Below are 17,553 nucleotides of genomic sequence, written 5' to 3'. Positions count from 1 at the left end.
TAGTCCGCGGAGAGCTATAATTACTGTGTTTGGGGCGGCGCAGTGGTTAACGCAACTGCCTAGTAAGCAGGACATCTCCAGCACACATTTTCACTCGTCGCCGCTGATTCTGTGTAACTTCCCAATGCAGCTGTCATCAATCGTCATTTCCTTTCCCTTTCATTTCTCCCCCCCTCCCCCCCCCCCCCCCCACCTTCACAACGGTTTACCATAACAGTACGGCATCTAAACAGTTCGAAAACGTACAATAAAATTTTTTGTTGATACTCATGTGTACGTTAATGATGTTTTAGCTATACCGTTTACATAACTCGATGTAGGGATTAAAATCTTTAGTCTCATGCCTTAATTTTCCCACGTTGTTTAGTCATTATTAACAGTAGTACAGAGTCAAAATTTCTCTGTCTAGCACAAATGTGGCGAAGTTTTAATTTGTTATATTACTATGAGATCCTTTATTAAGGTGGTTAAGTACGATTACCTGAAAACAGAAATGGATAATGGAAGTTAGACACAGTTTCAGTCAGCGAAGTGTAGTGGCAGGAAGAACAGCGATTCTAGAAAGGTAAGTACAGATAGATTTACTGCTTATTGTTATTCAGTTGTGGTATGTGAGCGCTTTTTGGGCTATTTTCATTCTGAAGAGAAATTTGCTGCACATTTAGCGCGCTGTTCACATTCAAATCCGAAAATTATAATAAGCAATTAAAGCTATCATTTGTCATGTGTAGAAATCTAACGCTTACTGCGCCCGAGTGCTACTGACGAAATTCATGTCCATAAACCAAACAGCACTGATTTTACGTGCCCCGTAGTTACAGTGAAGATATCTAGAGTTTCAGCTGCACCAAGGTTCTGACGGTACCGAATGGGTTAGTAAACACGCTTAACTGATTTCTGAGCACGTGAAAAATTACTTGTTGTGAACAAAGAGATGAATATTAGCCTAAAAGAGAATGTAGCGTTCCCAGCAGTTGAAATTTGTCGTATCTTTAAGGAATGCTCCGAGAAAACTGATGTGAAACACAGAGACAATTATTATTTTACTGGCAGATTTTGAGGAGTTGCATATGCTAGCTGTAGTTTCAGTTACAGGCCCAATTTTACAATGACAGTAGTGTTTCAAATTCTGACAAATTATGATGCTCATTTTATAATTATGAACCTATGCGAAGAAACAGAAGAAACTGAGCATAATAAAACGATGAAAATAAACCCAGCCCACGTTTATGTGACTGTAAAAACGTGGAACAGTACTAAATACCTACTACAACTAGCGCAGTAGAAAATCACTGTGGGATAAAATTTTAGTTTGTAGAATCCTTCAACTTTCTGGGGTATCCTCGAGAAAAATGCTCCTCAACTTGATGAGTTAAGGGAAAAAAGCATATGAAAGTTTCCTTTAAAACAATTCTTTTCGTGTGACTTGGGATTTCATGTTGGCTTGGTTGGTTGGTTATAACTTTGCTGTTCTATAGCTTTGGGTGACTGTGCATTTCTGACTTCTAGGGAAACGGAATATATCTGATTTCAGGACAGCAGCATGAAATTGGCTCTGTCTCATAATCTTTCTACGGTCGCAGGTCCGAATCCTGCCTCGGGCATGGATGTGTGTGATGCCCTTAGGTTAGTTAGGTTTAAGTAGTTCTAAGTTCTAGGGGACTGATGACCTCAGATGTTAAGTCCTATAGTGCTCAGAGCCATTTTTTTAAATATTCCTCTAGCAAACTGTTTTTAAACTTCTGATACATTATTATTTGTAAGCAATTCATGTTATAACACTCATTAATATTGACAAAGCACAACAATAATAATAAATCCTTACTCTCACAAATGTTGGACAAATCATTAATTAAAATGAAAAATACCTTACAGCGAAAATTACTCAATCTTTAATGAAAATTCTGAAGTTCCGTGATATGGATACCTCATTCACCAATGAATCCTAACTATGCTACTGCAGTGCCAATAAATAAAAATATTACCTTCAATTCCTCTTCATACTCTTTTCATTCTTAATCACTAACGAAATCCTTCTCGTCTGTTTCACAATATTCAAATACAGATCATTTTATTTAAACACAGATGCACTTAACTTTACGTCTATATTGCCACGACTCCTCTTCTCGGCGTCTCTTTCACCACTGTACCCTCGCGCTCCTCGCTGCCCAGCAGCGATGACGAAAACAGGCACATCTTCCAGCGACACAGCAGTTCTGATCAAAGACTGTCGCGCCGATAATAAGCGATTCAAAACTGTCGCTTAGCGTCTGAGACATCCATAGTACGTACAAATTCCAGGCATGCAAGTAACGAACTCTCAATAGATCTGTTTCACACATATAAGCCGGCCGGTGTGGCCGTGCGGTTCTAGGCGCTTCAGTCTGGAACCGCGTGAACGCTACGGTCACAGATTCGAATCCTGCCTAGGGTATGAATGTGTGTGATGTCCTTAGGTTAGTTAGGTTTAAGTAGTTCTAAGTTCTAGGGGTCTGATGACCACAGATGTTAAGTCCCATAGTGCTCAGAGGCATTTGAACCATACATATAAAATATTTTCTCGACAGTGAACAGTTTCACTTGATCAATAACATGGGCGTGTTTCCATATGAATAAGTAACCGACGAATACGTATTTTTGGATGAACAGTTGCTGACAACTAGGCATTCAGAAGCTTGCTGACTGGCGGAACACTATCGAAGAACATGAAAATCAAAGAGTGTGCAAGTTGTGTTGTAAATTTGACGTTAAGACATTAGGAGATTATTTCGACCTATATTAGAAAACCGATGTCTTGCTGTTTGCCAATGTCTGTGAAAATTTCCGCGCAATTTGTCTCAAAACATACGAACTGGATCTTACCCGCTATTTCACTTCACCTGGTACAGCATTGGTTGCTTTGCTGGAAACTACTATTGCAAAATTGTAACCTATTACGGACAAAGAACAATCACATTTTGTTGAGTATGGCGTCAGAGGTGGTATTTTCGGTGTTTGAGTAGACGTGCTATTGTAAACAACAATTTTATGGTTGATAATAATGAGAATAGTAGTTAAACTTATATACGTTGATGTCAATAGTCTCTACAACTGGGCAATGATGCAAATCTACCTCTCTGATTTTGAATGGCTGTCTGTGGGTGGTTTTGATGCAACGAGCACATTGGATGATTCGGACATATGTTACAATTTAGAAGTAAATCTTGGAGATCCACAAAATATCCATGAACTTCACTCCAATCTACCACTATTTCCAGAGAAAATGGTACATCGTCATGCATCAATAAGCCCTGAGTTTTAAAGAAGCTGATTTCATTACAGAAATTTAAAGCAGTGTCTCAAAAATATTCTTATTCTAAGCAAAATTACCCGGATATTGTCATTCCAGCAATCTCGACAGATTAAGCCTATATCGATATAAAAGCTGAAAAACAGCTGAATTCACAAAAATAATTAGAAAAGATTCTTTTTTTAAAATTAATAAAAGTGTTTCTTTGGCAAAACTATGCAGAAAACATGTAGCAAGTAACAATTGTGAAGATAGATATTGGGCTGCTGCTCTGACTGCAAGAATGAATTTTAAGTATAATGTCGTATTTCAGGAAGCTTTGGTTGCTATTAAATTAAGTAGAATTAAAATTCTTTTTGACAAACCCACAGCTGTAGGAAAATGTATTTTAGATATTTCTAGGAGGCTTTTAGCCGATTTCTATTATGGGTATATCTAAAAGAAATTTGAAGTGAATAATGATAGAATGTGTTCCACAGACACACATATTTCAGATGTCACTAAAAGTGATGTGCATAGGTGGTTTCTCATTTCAAGTTATCACGACAATAGCATTTATAACATTCCATCTGCCAATAAAAAAATGTGGATTTACTGGAAGATGAATTATCGGGGACATTATTACACAATTTATAGTACTAAGGTCAAAGCTGTGTGCTCCCGAAACTAAAATACAATGAGTAATGAGTAGAGGAATAGGTGTGAAACACTTATCAGCAAAGCACTGATGATTACTGAGAATGTGTATTAAACAGCGTTGCTAAATCGACTGTTCGGTATGTAATTCGATCCAAGTTACACAAACTTTCTACTATAAAGCAATGTAAATTGGCATTATCGGCAAAATATGATTAACCCTTCATACTCGATGGTAAAGTGAGCACTGTAGCGTGTGATCATTTTCGAGAAGACATGGCTTGTCATCAGCTGTGTGGGCAGCAGAAGTTGATTTAAAACTGATACAGCGGTAAAATATGGTTGCGGATGTAATGTGCTCAAATTATGATCTATATGTTGTAGGTATTGAAAAGACGTAAACTGTAATTGTAACCTACATATTGTAAATGTATTACTGTAGCCTACATGTTTTAGATGTATCATGGAACTGGAATTGTAACACAATGATCGTGGACGTGTTACGATAATTTATCAAAAAACTTCCGTAATGTACTGAGCTACATACCTCGAGTTGCGATCCGTACCCATCATGCTTGTCTGAACTTGGGGGGATATATTCCATCTTCTTTATGCACGTATCCAGTTGCCTAGAGAATATCGAGGAGTAGTTTTCAGAGATTGTATGTGCAAGGACTTAGCTGCATCCAGAGAAGCAAAGTATATTCATGGCAGACTATCACGTGCAGAGGTGAAGCTATTTCCATCGCTATTGGTGGTGAATGATCTAATGACACGCCCATCCTTGAAGCAGAAAGCTCTCTTATTAGCTTGTTTCCAAGAAATAAAACAGGAAAGAGCGGAAGCGGCGTGGCTTAAGGAGGAGCTGATAAATGTGATCAGACGTGCTGAGATGGCCTTTAAGTACTGAGCTATGGAAGGGTAAATACATGTAACACAATTGGCTTAGAAGCTCTTCAGTTAGTCTGTTTACTAGAAACTACACAGAAAAGAAGGAAGGGCAGAGGCGAAGGAGTGGGGGCAAAGGGGGGGGGGGGGGAGGGGTTGTGGCTTAGGAATGTAGTACTTGGCTTGGGAAAGGAAGGATGGCGTCATTTGTTGGCCCTTGCATGTAGGCAACCCAATTATCGGAAGTTAAATTTTGTGCAGAATGCCTTTTGTCCTCCGCCCATTGTCCAGAATGTCTATTAATCTTCTTCTACCGGTGGTAAAAGTTTCATACAACTGGGAAATTCCCGATGGAGATATGACAATCCACATACGAGAAGCATGTCATCTTATCAGAGTTTTCAAATACGGGGTTACAAAAGATCGTAATAAGCCGCTCTTATCCTCCACTTACATTAAAGCATTTACTAGGCACAAATCGAAGTCGCTGATCTGAATTCCTCAGTCATTTATGATATCGTTATCACAAATTAGAAACGAAGTATTGGCAGAAAACCTCCCCTGCTATTGAAGCTCAAGGTGAGTAGCTCGCTCTGAAACTTTCAGGGAGCAACGCTATAAAAATTCAGAAGATGCGCAGTAAATTATCAAATAGCCAGAGATGACATGTGCAGCAACAGCACGGGACTATTTGCTTACAGCTGTCACTGAAAAGTGAATGAGTTAAGTTCTAGCGGTTCCACCCGCGACGCAAACGCTGTCCCCAGCGTTGCGTGGGAACCAGTACCGGGAAGGCAGGCTACGACTGCCGCATACGTTACGGCCTGTTCCTTGTACTCAGGTAGGTGGCATATCGATTGTAGGCGTGTTAACGGATTTGGAAACAAGTATGAGAAATGCCTTCCGCCATTTAGCACTGCGGACATCGAAAACATCTCGTAATAGACCCTATAATCAAGAGAATCTCCTAATACTGTCATTAGCAGTATATGCTCCTGCATTTTCTTTCATGAAATAACCACAATTCTTTCCGTTAGTTGTTAGTTTTCTGAAAAAAAGTGTCAATATTTTGTTCACATATCTGTCGGAAGTTATATTTCGATGAAAAAGGATTGGTCCAACAATTGTTATTGCGATCATTGAACACCTCAATTCTTTTTCACAGGACACAAAAACTCGCGGCGTAACTAGTGAGACTTCTGAGGACTCCAGTATCCGACTGTTCTGGGAGTTCAGGTAGCCCAACACATGCACCCACGCTTCACCAGAAAAAGAGAGCGATTGAGGTTCAGTGTCCCATAGAGGGCAGACTGGATAAGCTAGTTGCTGGACTGACGTCGAAAACAGTGTCTGAACTGGTCAGCAGATGTACTGGTACTACTAAGCTGTACAACGAGATTCTCAGTTCTTTCCAAAGCCACTCCTTACTCGTCTATTCTGCCACCTTTACGAGTCCGTGGAACAGGTCACAGCGCTTGCAGCGATCGGAACCTCCACATTATTACTTTCCAAAATGGTTCAAATGGCTCTGAGCACTATGGGACTTAACATCGGTGGTCATCAATCCCCTATCACTTAGAACTACTTAAACCTAACTAACCTAAGGACATCACACACATCCATGCCCGAGGCAGGATTCGAACCTGCGACCGTAGCAGTCGCGCGGTTCCGGACTGAGCGCCTAGAACCGCTAGACCACCGCGGCCGGCTATTACTTTCCAGGCAACGCTAGACACAGTGCTTGTCTCATACATGAAAACAATGTTTTTGGGCTCTGTATACACAGAAATTAGAGAGTTTCAAAATTCTTGAGAGAGTGCAAATCTTGATAATGTGGTAGACAGAAAAAGTTAACAGCAACAACTAAGCAAATCAGACATATACGGTATATACTGCTGCCATGAGTCAACGGCGAGTCAGCAGCGAGAGTAAATGAGAGTCAACAGCAGACAGCACGTTCGTGTCATCCATATGTATTATAAAAGAGGATGTAAGTGTATATGTTCCACATATTCCCCTAAATCAATGGATCGTTTCAAAGAAACTTAGTGCACATGTCACTTACTGTCTGGAAAGAACCAGTGTTGGGTTAAGACATAGCTACCTGTCAAAGAGGTGGTGGTGGTGGTGGTGAAAACGTTGTGCTCACGATGCACAAACAGCCAGACTACGAGTGTAGTCAACCAGTAGTTGAGAATGAGAGCACTTAGTGATTTGCAACCAAGTACACTGCTGGCCACCGTAAATGCAACACCCTGAAGGAAGCATCCGATTCAAGTGAATGTTACACCATGGGTTTGCAGCGATGAGATATGCAACTGATTAGAATTTCAGCGCAGACGCACATCACGCGCGCCCGTGGCGCCACCTCATAGCGCCATTTAAGGCTTGGCGATTTCGACGAGTGTACGTTCGGCACGTGTGTTTACCTTGTGGTTGTTTCACAAGACGATCAGTTATGCCTCGTAGACAACAGCGAACATCTTTTGATCAAGTATCCGAGTTCGACAGAGGAAGGATAGTGGCTTACCGAGATTGTGGATTATCATACAGAGAAATCGTTAGTCGTGTTGGACGAAACCAAACAACTGTAATGCGGATATGTGACCGTTGGATGCAGGAGGGTACGACGGACCGACGTGGTCGATCGCATTCACCTCGGTGCACCACTGCACGTGCTGATAGGCAAATTGTGCCCATGGCAGTGACGGATCGCTCAGTGACATCCCGAACCATAGCACAGCACATTGCGTCTGTAACGCATCATCCAGTGTCTGCGCGTACCATTCGACGCCGTTTACAGCAGAGTGGTCTGTCCGCAAGACGTCCATTGCTTCGTCTACCATTGACGCAGAACCACAGACGTCTCCGTCGCCAATGGTGTGATGACAGACGGATGTGGACGGCAGAATGGAATGACGTTGTCTTTACTGACGAGGCACGCTTCTGTCTGCAGCACCACGATGGTCGGATTCGAGTGTGGAGACACCGTGGAGAGAGGATGCTGGACAGCTACATTATGCACCGCCACACTGGTCTTGCACCGGTTATTATGGTATGGGGCGGTATTGGATATTACTCTCGCATGCCTCTAGTACGCATTGCCGGTACTTTAAATGGCCGGCGCTACATATCCGAGGTGCTGGAGCCAGTTGTCCTTCCTTACCTTCAGGGCTCGGCCACAGCCATATTTCAACAGGATAATGCGCGACCACACGTGGCACGCATTGTCCAAAGGTTCTTCGTCAATAACCAGATTGAAGTGCTTCCCTGGCCGGCTCGCTCTCCGGATCTTTCGCCGATATAAAACATGTGGTCCATGGTTGCTCAACGAGTGACCCAGATTACATCCCCAGCTGCCACACCAGATGATCTTTGGCAACGTGTGGAAGCTGCTTGGGCTGCTGTACCCCAGGAACACTTCCAACGTCTCTTTGACTCAATGCCGAGACGTGTGGCAGCGGTGATCTCCAACAATGGCGGCTACTCTGGCTACTGATTCTGGCAGGAACCACATGTCACAGACGTCTGTAAACGTAATCATTTGATACTTGGTCAACATGTTATCTACAAAATAAATCTTGTTGTGCTACCTCTTGTCGTTCTTGGTGTTGCATTTACGGTGGCCAGCAGTGTATAAACATAATTTAAAACGTATACGAGACTTTTTATTGTACACACCCCACACAAAATGATGAAAGGGAAAGAAAAGGATTTTCTCTTACACCATTTTCGCTGTTCATACAGTATAACTCCTATGTGAAGTATGACATTTTACTTTAATACTTCTTCACTAACAACTCTATTCCGAACAAAAGTTTGCAGACAGTATGCACATATACCACTGAATGTACTTCCATAAACACATTGATCAGCCAAAACATTATGACCACCAACCTACTGTCGATATTGAGCGAGGAGGTGCAGTGGTTAGCATTCTGGACTCGCATTCAGGAGGACGACACTTCAAACTCACGTCCTGCCATTCAGATTTAGGTTTTCCGTGATTTCCCTAAGTCGCTCAGGCAAATGCAGGGATGGTTCCTTTGAAAGGTCATGGCCGATTTCCTTCCCTATCCTTGAAAAAATCCGATCTTGTGCTCCATCTCTAACGACCTCGATGTTGACGTGACGTTAAATCCAATCTCTCTTCTTTCCAGGTGAGTAATGACTGCTAGTCAAACACACGTACGGTGCATGTAGTATCTGTGAGCGTGGGGCAGATTGTGATGGCTCAGAGGCTCGGCATTAGGCGAAACAAGCTGTATCATTATACGGGGTACAGAGGCGAGTGAGTGTGCTGGGCTTACCCGACTTCACTGCCACCAGCGTCATGCTATCATAATTTCCTGTGCTCATCGTACAAAGGAATGCACCATAATCTAAGAGTGGAATTAAAAATTAAAATAACTTTTCCAAACTTTGTCAATGTGTGCTACAGTCTATTAATGCTGAATAAAATCATCTTGGTTTTCAAGCTACATCAGTTCGAATAAAATTCTCAAGTTTTCGGTGGCCATCTCCGCCAGCGTCGTCAGGAGCAAAACGACTGACTGTCAGTCAGACCGAAAATTTTATTCGAATTAAAGTAGCTTAAGAACCGAGATTTTATTCCACATATGCCACCGTGAAAGACTCCAAGGACGCATAGGCCTATACTAACGTTAACGTTGTAATGTCTCAGGTTGATCAAATGTATACGTTAAGGAAACTTTACGATTTAAAAAAAGTGTGAAGCTGAATAATAAAACTACAGAGCCAAGAATTGTTTAGAATATGCAAATGTACTTCACAGTTAAAAATTACAAGTCTCAACTTGATCAAAGCAAGTTGGTTAAATTCAGCGGTTTTACGAAAAATTGAAGCCGCTAAATATTAGACTCAGAAAGCTGAAAATTCGCATGCAGAGTGAGTTTCATATTTAACTCACTACATTTGTGACACCAATAAGCTACCTCTATTACTTCTCAAGTTATTCACTAAAAACCAAATTTGGAACGAAAACGTCCTTATTCGTGGTAGACTGAATATCACTTGTATTTGTAATAGAAAGTTCTGATTACAGCACTCGATTTCATACGTGGAATAATACCGCCGTACCAACTTACAAAATTGTATTGTAAATAACAGTGGTTAGTGGTTACAAGGAATTTTAAAGTGGCAGTTAAGATGTTATGGTCTACTGGGTCTACTGATGGTTCTACGCTAAAAATTCTAGCTGGCAAAGTTTAAACGCAATCGAGCTAAAACCTTCTCATTAACTAAATCAAACTTAATTATATTTATATAAAAATTGAGAAGATCGTAAATAGTGAAACGACAGAGCTACCTGCGCCGGGGGCCGTTCATAGCAGATGTTCCGTTTGGCGGTCCGCTGCTACCCTATATAAACACAGCCAGAGGGGCAGTGGAGGGACACTTTGCACCGAGATGTCAATCTTTTCGCGCCAGTCAAACTCCTGTGTACGTCGTATCTCGGATAACATCAAAGCTGGGCAGACTTGAACGGGTTTTCGGTAAAAGTAGGAAGTCAGCTCGTGAGGACTGTACACCATCCTTGATCGCTTAGATGTCACGCAAGTAACTGTTTGTGTGCCTCCTGCAATGTCGACGAACTCGCGTGGAAAGTGGCGAGATTATTTCCCTTTTTAAGGCGAGCAATTCTTTTTGGTGATAGACCATTTTATTTGGAACTTCCCGTCGCCTATGAACTGTTAATAGTGCTGCTTTTATAGGGATATTATTATTATTTCCTTCACTTTCTCAGACGTTAAGTCCGGTTAAAAATGGAGTGACGCGGACCTTGATCAAGCGTCACTTCCTTTTAACTGTACGGTATGTGTTATATTGCATTTAGGAACTTTCGGGTAATTGAACATGTATCAATAATTACGGATTTCTGTAGTTGTATATATATGTTTGGATGTAGCTGTATTGCATTGATGTACTGGTGGATATTGTGTGGTATGACTCCTGTATTATTATTATTATTATTATTATTATTATTATTAGGGATATTACTATATTTGCTACCCGTGATCTATTACAGAATATATCAGCCACTTAAAACTCAGAACTTTTCTTTACAGTCATAGTTCCTGATCCTGCTGCAGTAAATAGCAAATAGGAACATTTTCTTTCCGTTACTAGAAAGAGTAATGTGGGCTTCCAGACTGGAAATTATGGCTAGTACTTTCTCCATCGCTTTTTGGCTGACCCCAGATATAGTTTTCAAACTCTTGTAAGCGGCGAAGGTAGCTGTGTAGCACACACATACAGTTTAAGTGTCTTTTTACAACGACATAATGAAATAACGACTATTTGATTATTTACCCGCCGCCCCATAAGCATGAAAATTCCAGAAACTTGCCGACTTGGGTGTTCGAGGAGTGCTGTGGTGAGTGTTTTTAACACGTGGCGAAATATAGATGAAACCACATCTATACGTCGTGGAGTTGGGCGGCCAATACTCATTACAGATGTCGAAGCCGTAGACTGGTAAAACAGGACAGGCGGCGAACTGTGGTGGAACTAACGTCAGGCTTTAATGCTAGGCAGAGCACAAAATGGTTCAAATGGCTCTAAGCACTATGGGACTTAACACCTGAGGTCACCAGTTCCCTAGACTTAGAACTACTTAAACCTGGCCAACCTAAGGACATCACACACATCCATGCCCGAGGCAGGATTCGAACCTGCGACCGTAGCGGTCACGCGGTTCCAGACTGTAGCGCCTAGAACCGCTAGACCACCCCGGCCAGCGCGGCTCAGGTGAATGTCCCTCATAACACAATACTACCCTCAACCGACCAGCGTCCGAGGCGTGCTGCACGTTTCGAACACCTGGAAGACGTCGTATCCGGACGCAGCCATAGCCCTTCCACAACAAGAAACTTGATGCATACGACCAGGTGACATGTGTCCATTGATCCACGGTCTTATCTCGATTATTCACGTGTCTACAGCACTTGTAATTGACAATGTCGTTGGATCAACATTATCCCCAGGCCGCTGAAACACGTTACTAGACAGCTGGCGTGTACTTGGCTATACTGTGATTGTGAGGCTGCGACGGCTGCCACAGCACACACCGACAACTGATAGCCCCGAAGCATATTTTGTAAATGTAGGATACAGTCACCTTGTGTATTAGCCGTCGCATTATATTGTATACCCAAGCACAGCAAAGAACGTTTTTCTAACACTGGAGAGAAAATCTACGGAGAAAAGATTTTCATCGCGCACTTTTACTTGGATCCTCTGTGATAAGTGGAAGTCCAGCTGACTTCATACCTCTGTGGAATGTTTATGGTCTTTGTCAACATTAGCTATGTACCAGTATTATGCACCGTTAACGATAAGCAGCCGTTGTGAATACAGTGTCGATTCGCCTGCGCTGTTGTGAGTAGTGATTGTTAGTATTATTTACAAAAATGAGCGAAGAGGCTGTACGTTGCCCATATAGCGAATCGCCATTAACTTTGACACATGTGCAACGCATTAATTTATTACCCGTTGGGTTTGTTTTTTTTTTTAAAAAAAAAGCTGCAAGCTGGATGTTCTGAAAGGAGGTGGTGGGGCTCGTCTCAGCAGCCAATGTGCTACGAGCCGATCGCATGCTTCCGCTTCCGGTATCCTCCGTTCAGGGGCCACGTAAACCTATGCCATCAGTATATGAAAACCGGAAATAAATAACAACTAAAGTTCATGACAGTGTCTGAGAGATCATTCTGAATTGTTAACGTAATAGCTCCATATGAAACATCGTATAATAATGTAAACCTAAGCATAACGATCGTAAAAAGAAGTAAAGAAAAATGTTCATAGCCCACTCGGTTGTATGGAGGAAGAATTAATTCCAGTTACATTTACACTCACCAGTTTACGATGTCAATAGCACAATTCCATCCAGTTTTTCTTCATTATTGTAGGAATCGGCGCCAAAACCGTCGTCGTCGTCAAAAGAAATCAGTAGCTGGTCATTCTCATTTATAAATCCGTCTATAGTCTGTGCTTCTCTAGTAAGCTTACCAACATGATTAACTTTCCTCCTCCATGAGGTTCCACCTACAGTAACAAAACCTTCACGTAGCATCCTTTCCATTTCTGTTATCGTAAAAGACTTATTATTTCGAACGTAAGCCTTGACATCACAGACTTATGTTTTACAAGTGACTATAACCGCAGCTTTGTCATGCGCATGTCTGCAGCAAGCTCTCTCGCCTGCAACTACTGCACCTTAGTTTCTTCGAGATCACTAGTTGTTGGAGTTTTGTCTAATATCACAGAATGATTAGTGCATTAACCCTTACAAACACTGTCGGAAAACTAAACTGCAGCACCAGATTTCTAAATCACTGGAGAAATCGTAGGTGGTCCACATCCTCATGACAGTTACAGGTTTTTCTCGATCGAAAAACAAAAAGTCCTTCACGCACAGAACCGTTTGAGGAACCTGCAAGGGCCACAATTAACCGGGATCCTCTTCCCATTGGCTGATGACCGCTGCTATTCGGAGCATCATCTGACCAGCATTTATCGTTTGCTTCCCCAGGGTGAACCCAGATTTCATCTAACCATATAATTCAATGTATATCCTTTCCTACAGTTTCATGTAAGAAAATACTACGAGCCGCAACAACATGAGCTCTTTCGAGCAGCAGTTGTCGTCCGTCTAACTTTTTAAAGAGAAAGCCCATACTTTTAACACCATTTCAAGTGACGTTTTCACCCTTGAGAAAGGTTCACTTTCTTTCAAAGAAATTAGGAACTTCGCTGTCGTGGGGTATTATTTCCTGCGGTAATATCCGTAAGTGTACTGACGAACTGCATCGATTTGGAGCGAACCAAGATCTGTGACTGGACTAGGCTGCTTTGTTTTCTTTGCGGGAGTTCTTAAAAATACACTGTTTACAGGGGTTTTGTTCCACACAGTTTACTTCACTATCTTGCATATCTTGAAGTAGCAATCCTTTCCTTATAACAGTTCTTTGAGTCCTAGTTTTCCAGGTACCGTACGCTTTAAAGCTTTAGGAATAGACGCATGCCTACGAACAGAAACAAATTCTTTTTCTTGCTAGTAAAAGTCAGCTGTCCTTCATAGCAGTTCCAAAACTTCGCTGTTTAACGGAACTCCACGACGCAACCGATTGTCACTCTGTGAACGACGTCAGTTTGGCGCTATTATTAAACATAAACTGTAGTCGAGACGGTAGCACAACTATGTAGAAACAGGCCGTCGCACACGAACACACAATGCTTACGCAGAGGCGGCAGCATGGTAGCGTCGACGCTGGAGCCGTCTTTTGTTGCTGTACCGTAGGTCGTTCAGAAGAGCAGCACCTCGCGTTCCTCTTTTGTTTGTCCGTCATACTGCCAACCTTAAGGCGCCTATGGAGTGACCTTGAAGTGACATATTTCAGCGGCCCGGATACATAAAACGTAGGAGACGTCCACTGGCGAGGAGCCCCATGTTCGACAATGTGCGCTGACGGACGTGATCTTGTGACCGCACCAGCATTTGACTCTGCCGTCGGATCTGCCACAAATCGCCGTCTATCCAGCCCTACAGAACAGACAAGCCTTCGATGTCCACGTTCTGTGATAAGACATGGACGTGCAATACTTTTTTGCCCAGTTGTGGTTTCACCGACATTCAACCACTTCCTACAGATGCTCTCGGCAATACCACACGAACAGCTTCGCCGTTTATGGGATGCTCGTTCCCAGGCCCATAAGAATCTGCCTTCCCTCGATGTCACCTACGCCGGTGTATTTCCTCCTTTCTGGACACACTTCGCTTGCAATGATTCCCCGTTTGCCTCTGCTCCACTTACATGCTTTTCTTGCCGCTTGACGTCCCGCAATACTACCAGGTGACATTGTGTCTCGGTGCGTAGTGATGTTAATGTTGTGGGTGGTATTGTTGTTTCGTGCTAGTATGTAAGGCTGCAGGGAGGGTTATGGTAATATAAAATGTACTGGGAAATTAGAAGAAACCAAACCAGAGTTTCTTAGCAGAGGCAATATAGAGTCAAAATTCCCTGGAGAGGAGAGAGCATGACGACATAATTCATGTGCATCCATGCTAAATATTGTGCAGACAAAACCCAATGCACTGTTTTAAATCGCATTTACTTGTCCACCCAGTGGCTGGAAGAGGCATCCCGAAATAAGAAAGTTCACTCACGAAAGAGTTACTTGTTATAAAATAGGCAAACTTCTGGCGAGAAGTCATCCTATGAATATCAGTAATAACCGAAGGTAACGAGACGAAGACCACACGCCGTAATGAAAAGAGCCTACAAATATTACTTACAAACTCCGCAAGCCACTACAGGGTTCATGCTGAGGGCACCTTGTACCACCGTTATTCATTCTCTTTGTTGCTCCACTCGCAACGAAGCGATGAAAGAGTGATTGTCCATTTGCTTCCGTACGAGCCCACGTTTCTTTTATCTTGTCTAGACGGTGCTTCGGCGAGAAGTGCGTTAGCGGTATTAGAATCGTTCTGCAGTCCATCACAGATGCCGGTTCTCTAATTTTCCCAATAGTGTCTCGCAAAAAGAACTTCGTCTTCTCTTAAGGGGTTTCAATTGAGTCACGAAAAATATCCGTTAACATTCGCATGCTGATCGAACCTATCGGTAACAAATCTAACAGCTCGAGCCTGAATTGCTTCGATGTCTTAAAACCCGACCTAGAGAGGATCTCACTTTGTCAGCATTCGGAAATGGGTCGTCCAAGTGTTCTGTACGCAGTATCCTTTACAGATAAGCTACATTTTCCTAGAATTCTCCGAATAAACCAAAGTCGATCATTCGCCTTCCCTACAACCGATCTCGTATGCTTGTTAGTTAGTTTCTTTATAGAAATGTGGAACGAGTCAGTTTACAGAATGCGTGTGCATGTTTAGTGTTAATAATAAGGAACACATTATTGTTCAACCCCACTCATGCAAATACAAATAAAAACTAGTTTTTAAAATACCTTAGACGTTACCAGTTTTTAAATAGAAATTCGTCCATGCAATAGAACTAATTGCCTGGGAGAAATGATTTTAGGTTATATTTGAAACTTGTTTTGCTACGTGTCAGACATTTTATGTTACTGGGCAAATGATCAAAAATGTTCGTCACTGCCCGTTGAACTCCTCTCTGAGCCACTGCCAACTTTAGCAATGAATAATAAAGGTCATTTTTGCCTCTACTATTGTAGGTATTGACATCACTGTTCTTCTCAAACTGTGATGGATTATTTATGACAAATTTCATTAGCGAACATAAGTATTGTGACGATATAGTTCAAATGCCTAGCTCCTTATGGAGGTACCTACGTGACCTCCGTGGATGAGTAGTACATCTTATTCTTACTACTTACAATCAGTACTTTCTTTCTAAGTGATGAATCATCCCAGAAAATTCTTCCGAAAGACATTACTGAGTGGAAATATGCAAAATATGTCAGGAGGTTGATTCGTTTGTTTTCAGGTCTAACAATCATACAAAGAGCAAAGGTAAATGAATTTGATTGTCTGAGAAGCTCAGTAATATGCTTCTTCCAGTAGAAGTGTTCATGAATATGTACCCCCATAAATTTGGAACATTCTATACTTTCTACTTGCTCCTGTTCATGTGCTACATCAATTTATTGTTGGTATGGTTGTTGTACGGAACTGAAAACATAGTGTTTTTTCTCAAACTTAAGGGAGAGTCCATTTTCAGAGAACCACTCAGTAACTCTTTCAAAAACATCATTAATTATCCCTTCTGTTGCTTATTCTATAACGGTGTTTATTATAACATTTGTGTCGTCGGCAAAAAGTACAAATTCTGCTTGTTAAATGCTAAGTGGTAGGTTATCTTCTTGTTTCATTTCATGTCACTTTCCAACGTTGTGCCTAGATATTTAATCGACTTTATTGCGTCACGTAGCACATCACTAATGCTGTTTTAGAACATTACAGGATTGTGTTTCTTACTCACCTTCAGTGACTTATATTTTCCCACATTTAGACCTAGTCATCATTTATTCTACTGCAGTAACTAGTGTCGACACCAACAAAGCTAGCAGAAGAAACTTGAAAACGGCATCTAATCAGTGATGAACTCGTGGGAATTTGTGCGGAAGTGTATGTAGCAAATTGTGTCCACTTATGCAGTGGCGCTTGTCAGTAATAGACAAGCCGTCTACCAACAACAGCAAGATGGAGCTTGTCGACAAACGGATATTTTTTAGGAATTTTCTGTTGCTGGCGCTCTACTTAAGCAGCGTTAGCGCTCTTGTGCGTGCAATACTCACTTGCGACACGCGGACACTTGCGACCCGGTGCGGCCGGCGAGGCGTCGTGCACGCACACGCAGAGCGACGTGCTGTTGGGGAAATGTCTGCACGCCGCCTCTGGCCCGCACGGCGGCGCGCACTTGCTGCCTGTAACAGGGAAAAACACCGGGTTATCAATTTGTTCAAATGGCTCTGAGCACTATGGGACTTAACATCTGAGGTCATCAGTCTCCTAGAACTCAGAACTACTTAAACCTAACTAACCTAAGGACAGCACACACATCCATGCCCGAGGCAGGATTCGAACCTGCGATCGTAGCGGTCGCGCGGTTCCAGACTGAAGCGCCTAGAACCTCTCGGCCACACCGGTAGGCACTGAGTTATCCAGGGCGGTTCAGCTCAGGTGTGAAGGACAAAATATGCCAACGAAACAACAGTCATTAGCGAGAGAAATACAA

The 17,553-nt window shown here is 42.2% G+C and overlaps 1 protein-coding gene across 2 annotated transcripts in view; it reads right to left on the bottom strand.

The window, feature by feature from the left end:
* The window catches only part of LOC124612880, a 265,723-nt gene that overhangs the window by 62,229 nt on the left and 185,941 nt on the right, over nt 1-17,553 (bottom strand). For both annotated transcript variants that reach the window (XM_047141326.1, XM_047141327.1), the window contains exon 2: nt 17,114-17,242. In XM_047141326.1, the coding sequence (XP_046997282.1) occupies nt 17,114-17,242 (129 nt within the window). The remainder of the gene's footprint in view (nt 1-17,113; nt 17,243-17,553) is intronic.

This window comes from Schistocerca americana, chromosome 4 (genome assembly GCF_021461395.2).
Source record: "Schistocerca americana isolate TAMUIC-IGC-003095 chromosome 4, iqSchAmer2.1, whole genome shotgun sequence".
Lineage (NCBI taxonomy): Eukaryota > Metazoa > Arthropoda > Insecta > Orthoptera > Acrididae > Schistocerca > Schistocerca americana.
This window is presented reverse-complemented; position numbering and strand designations above follow the sequence as displayed.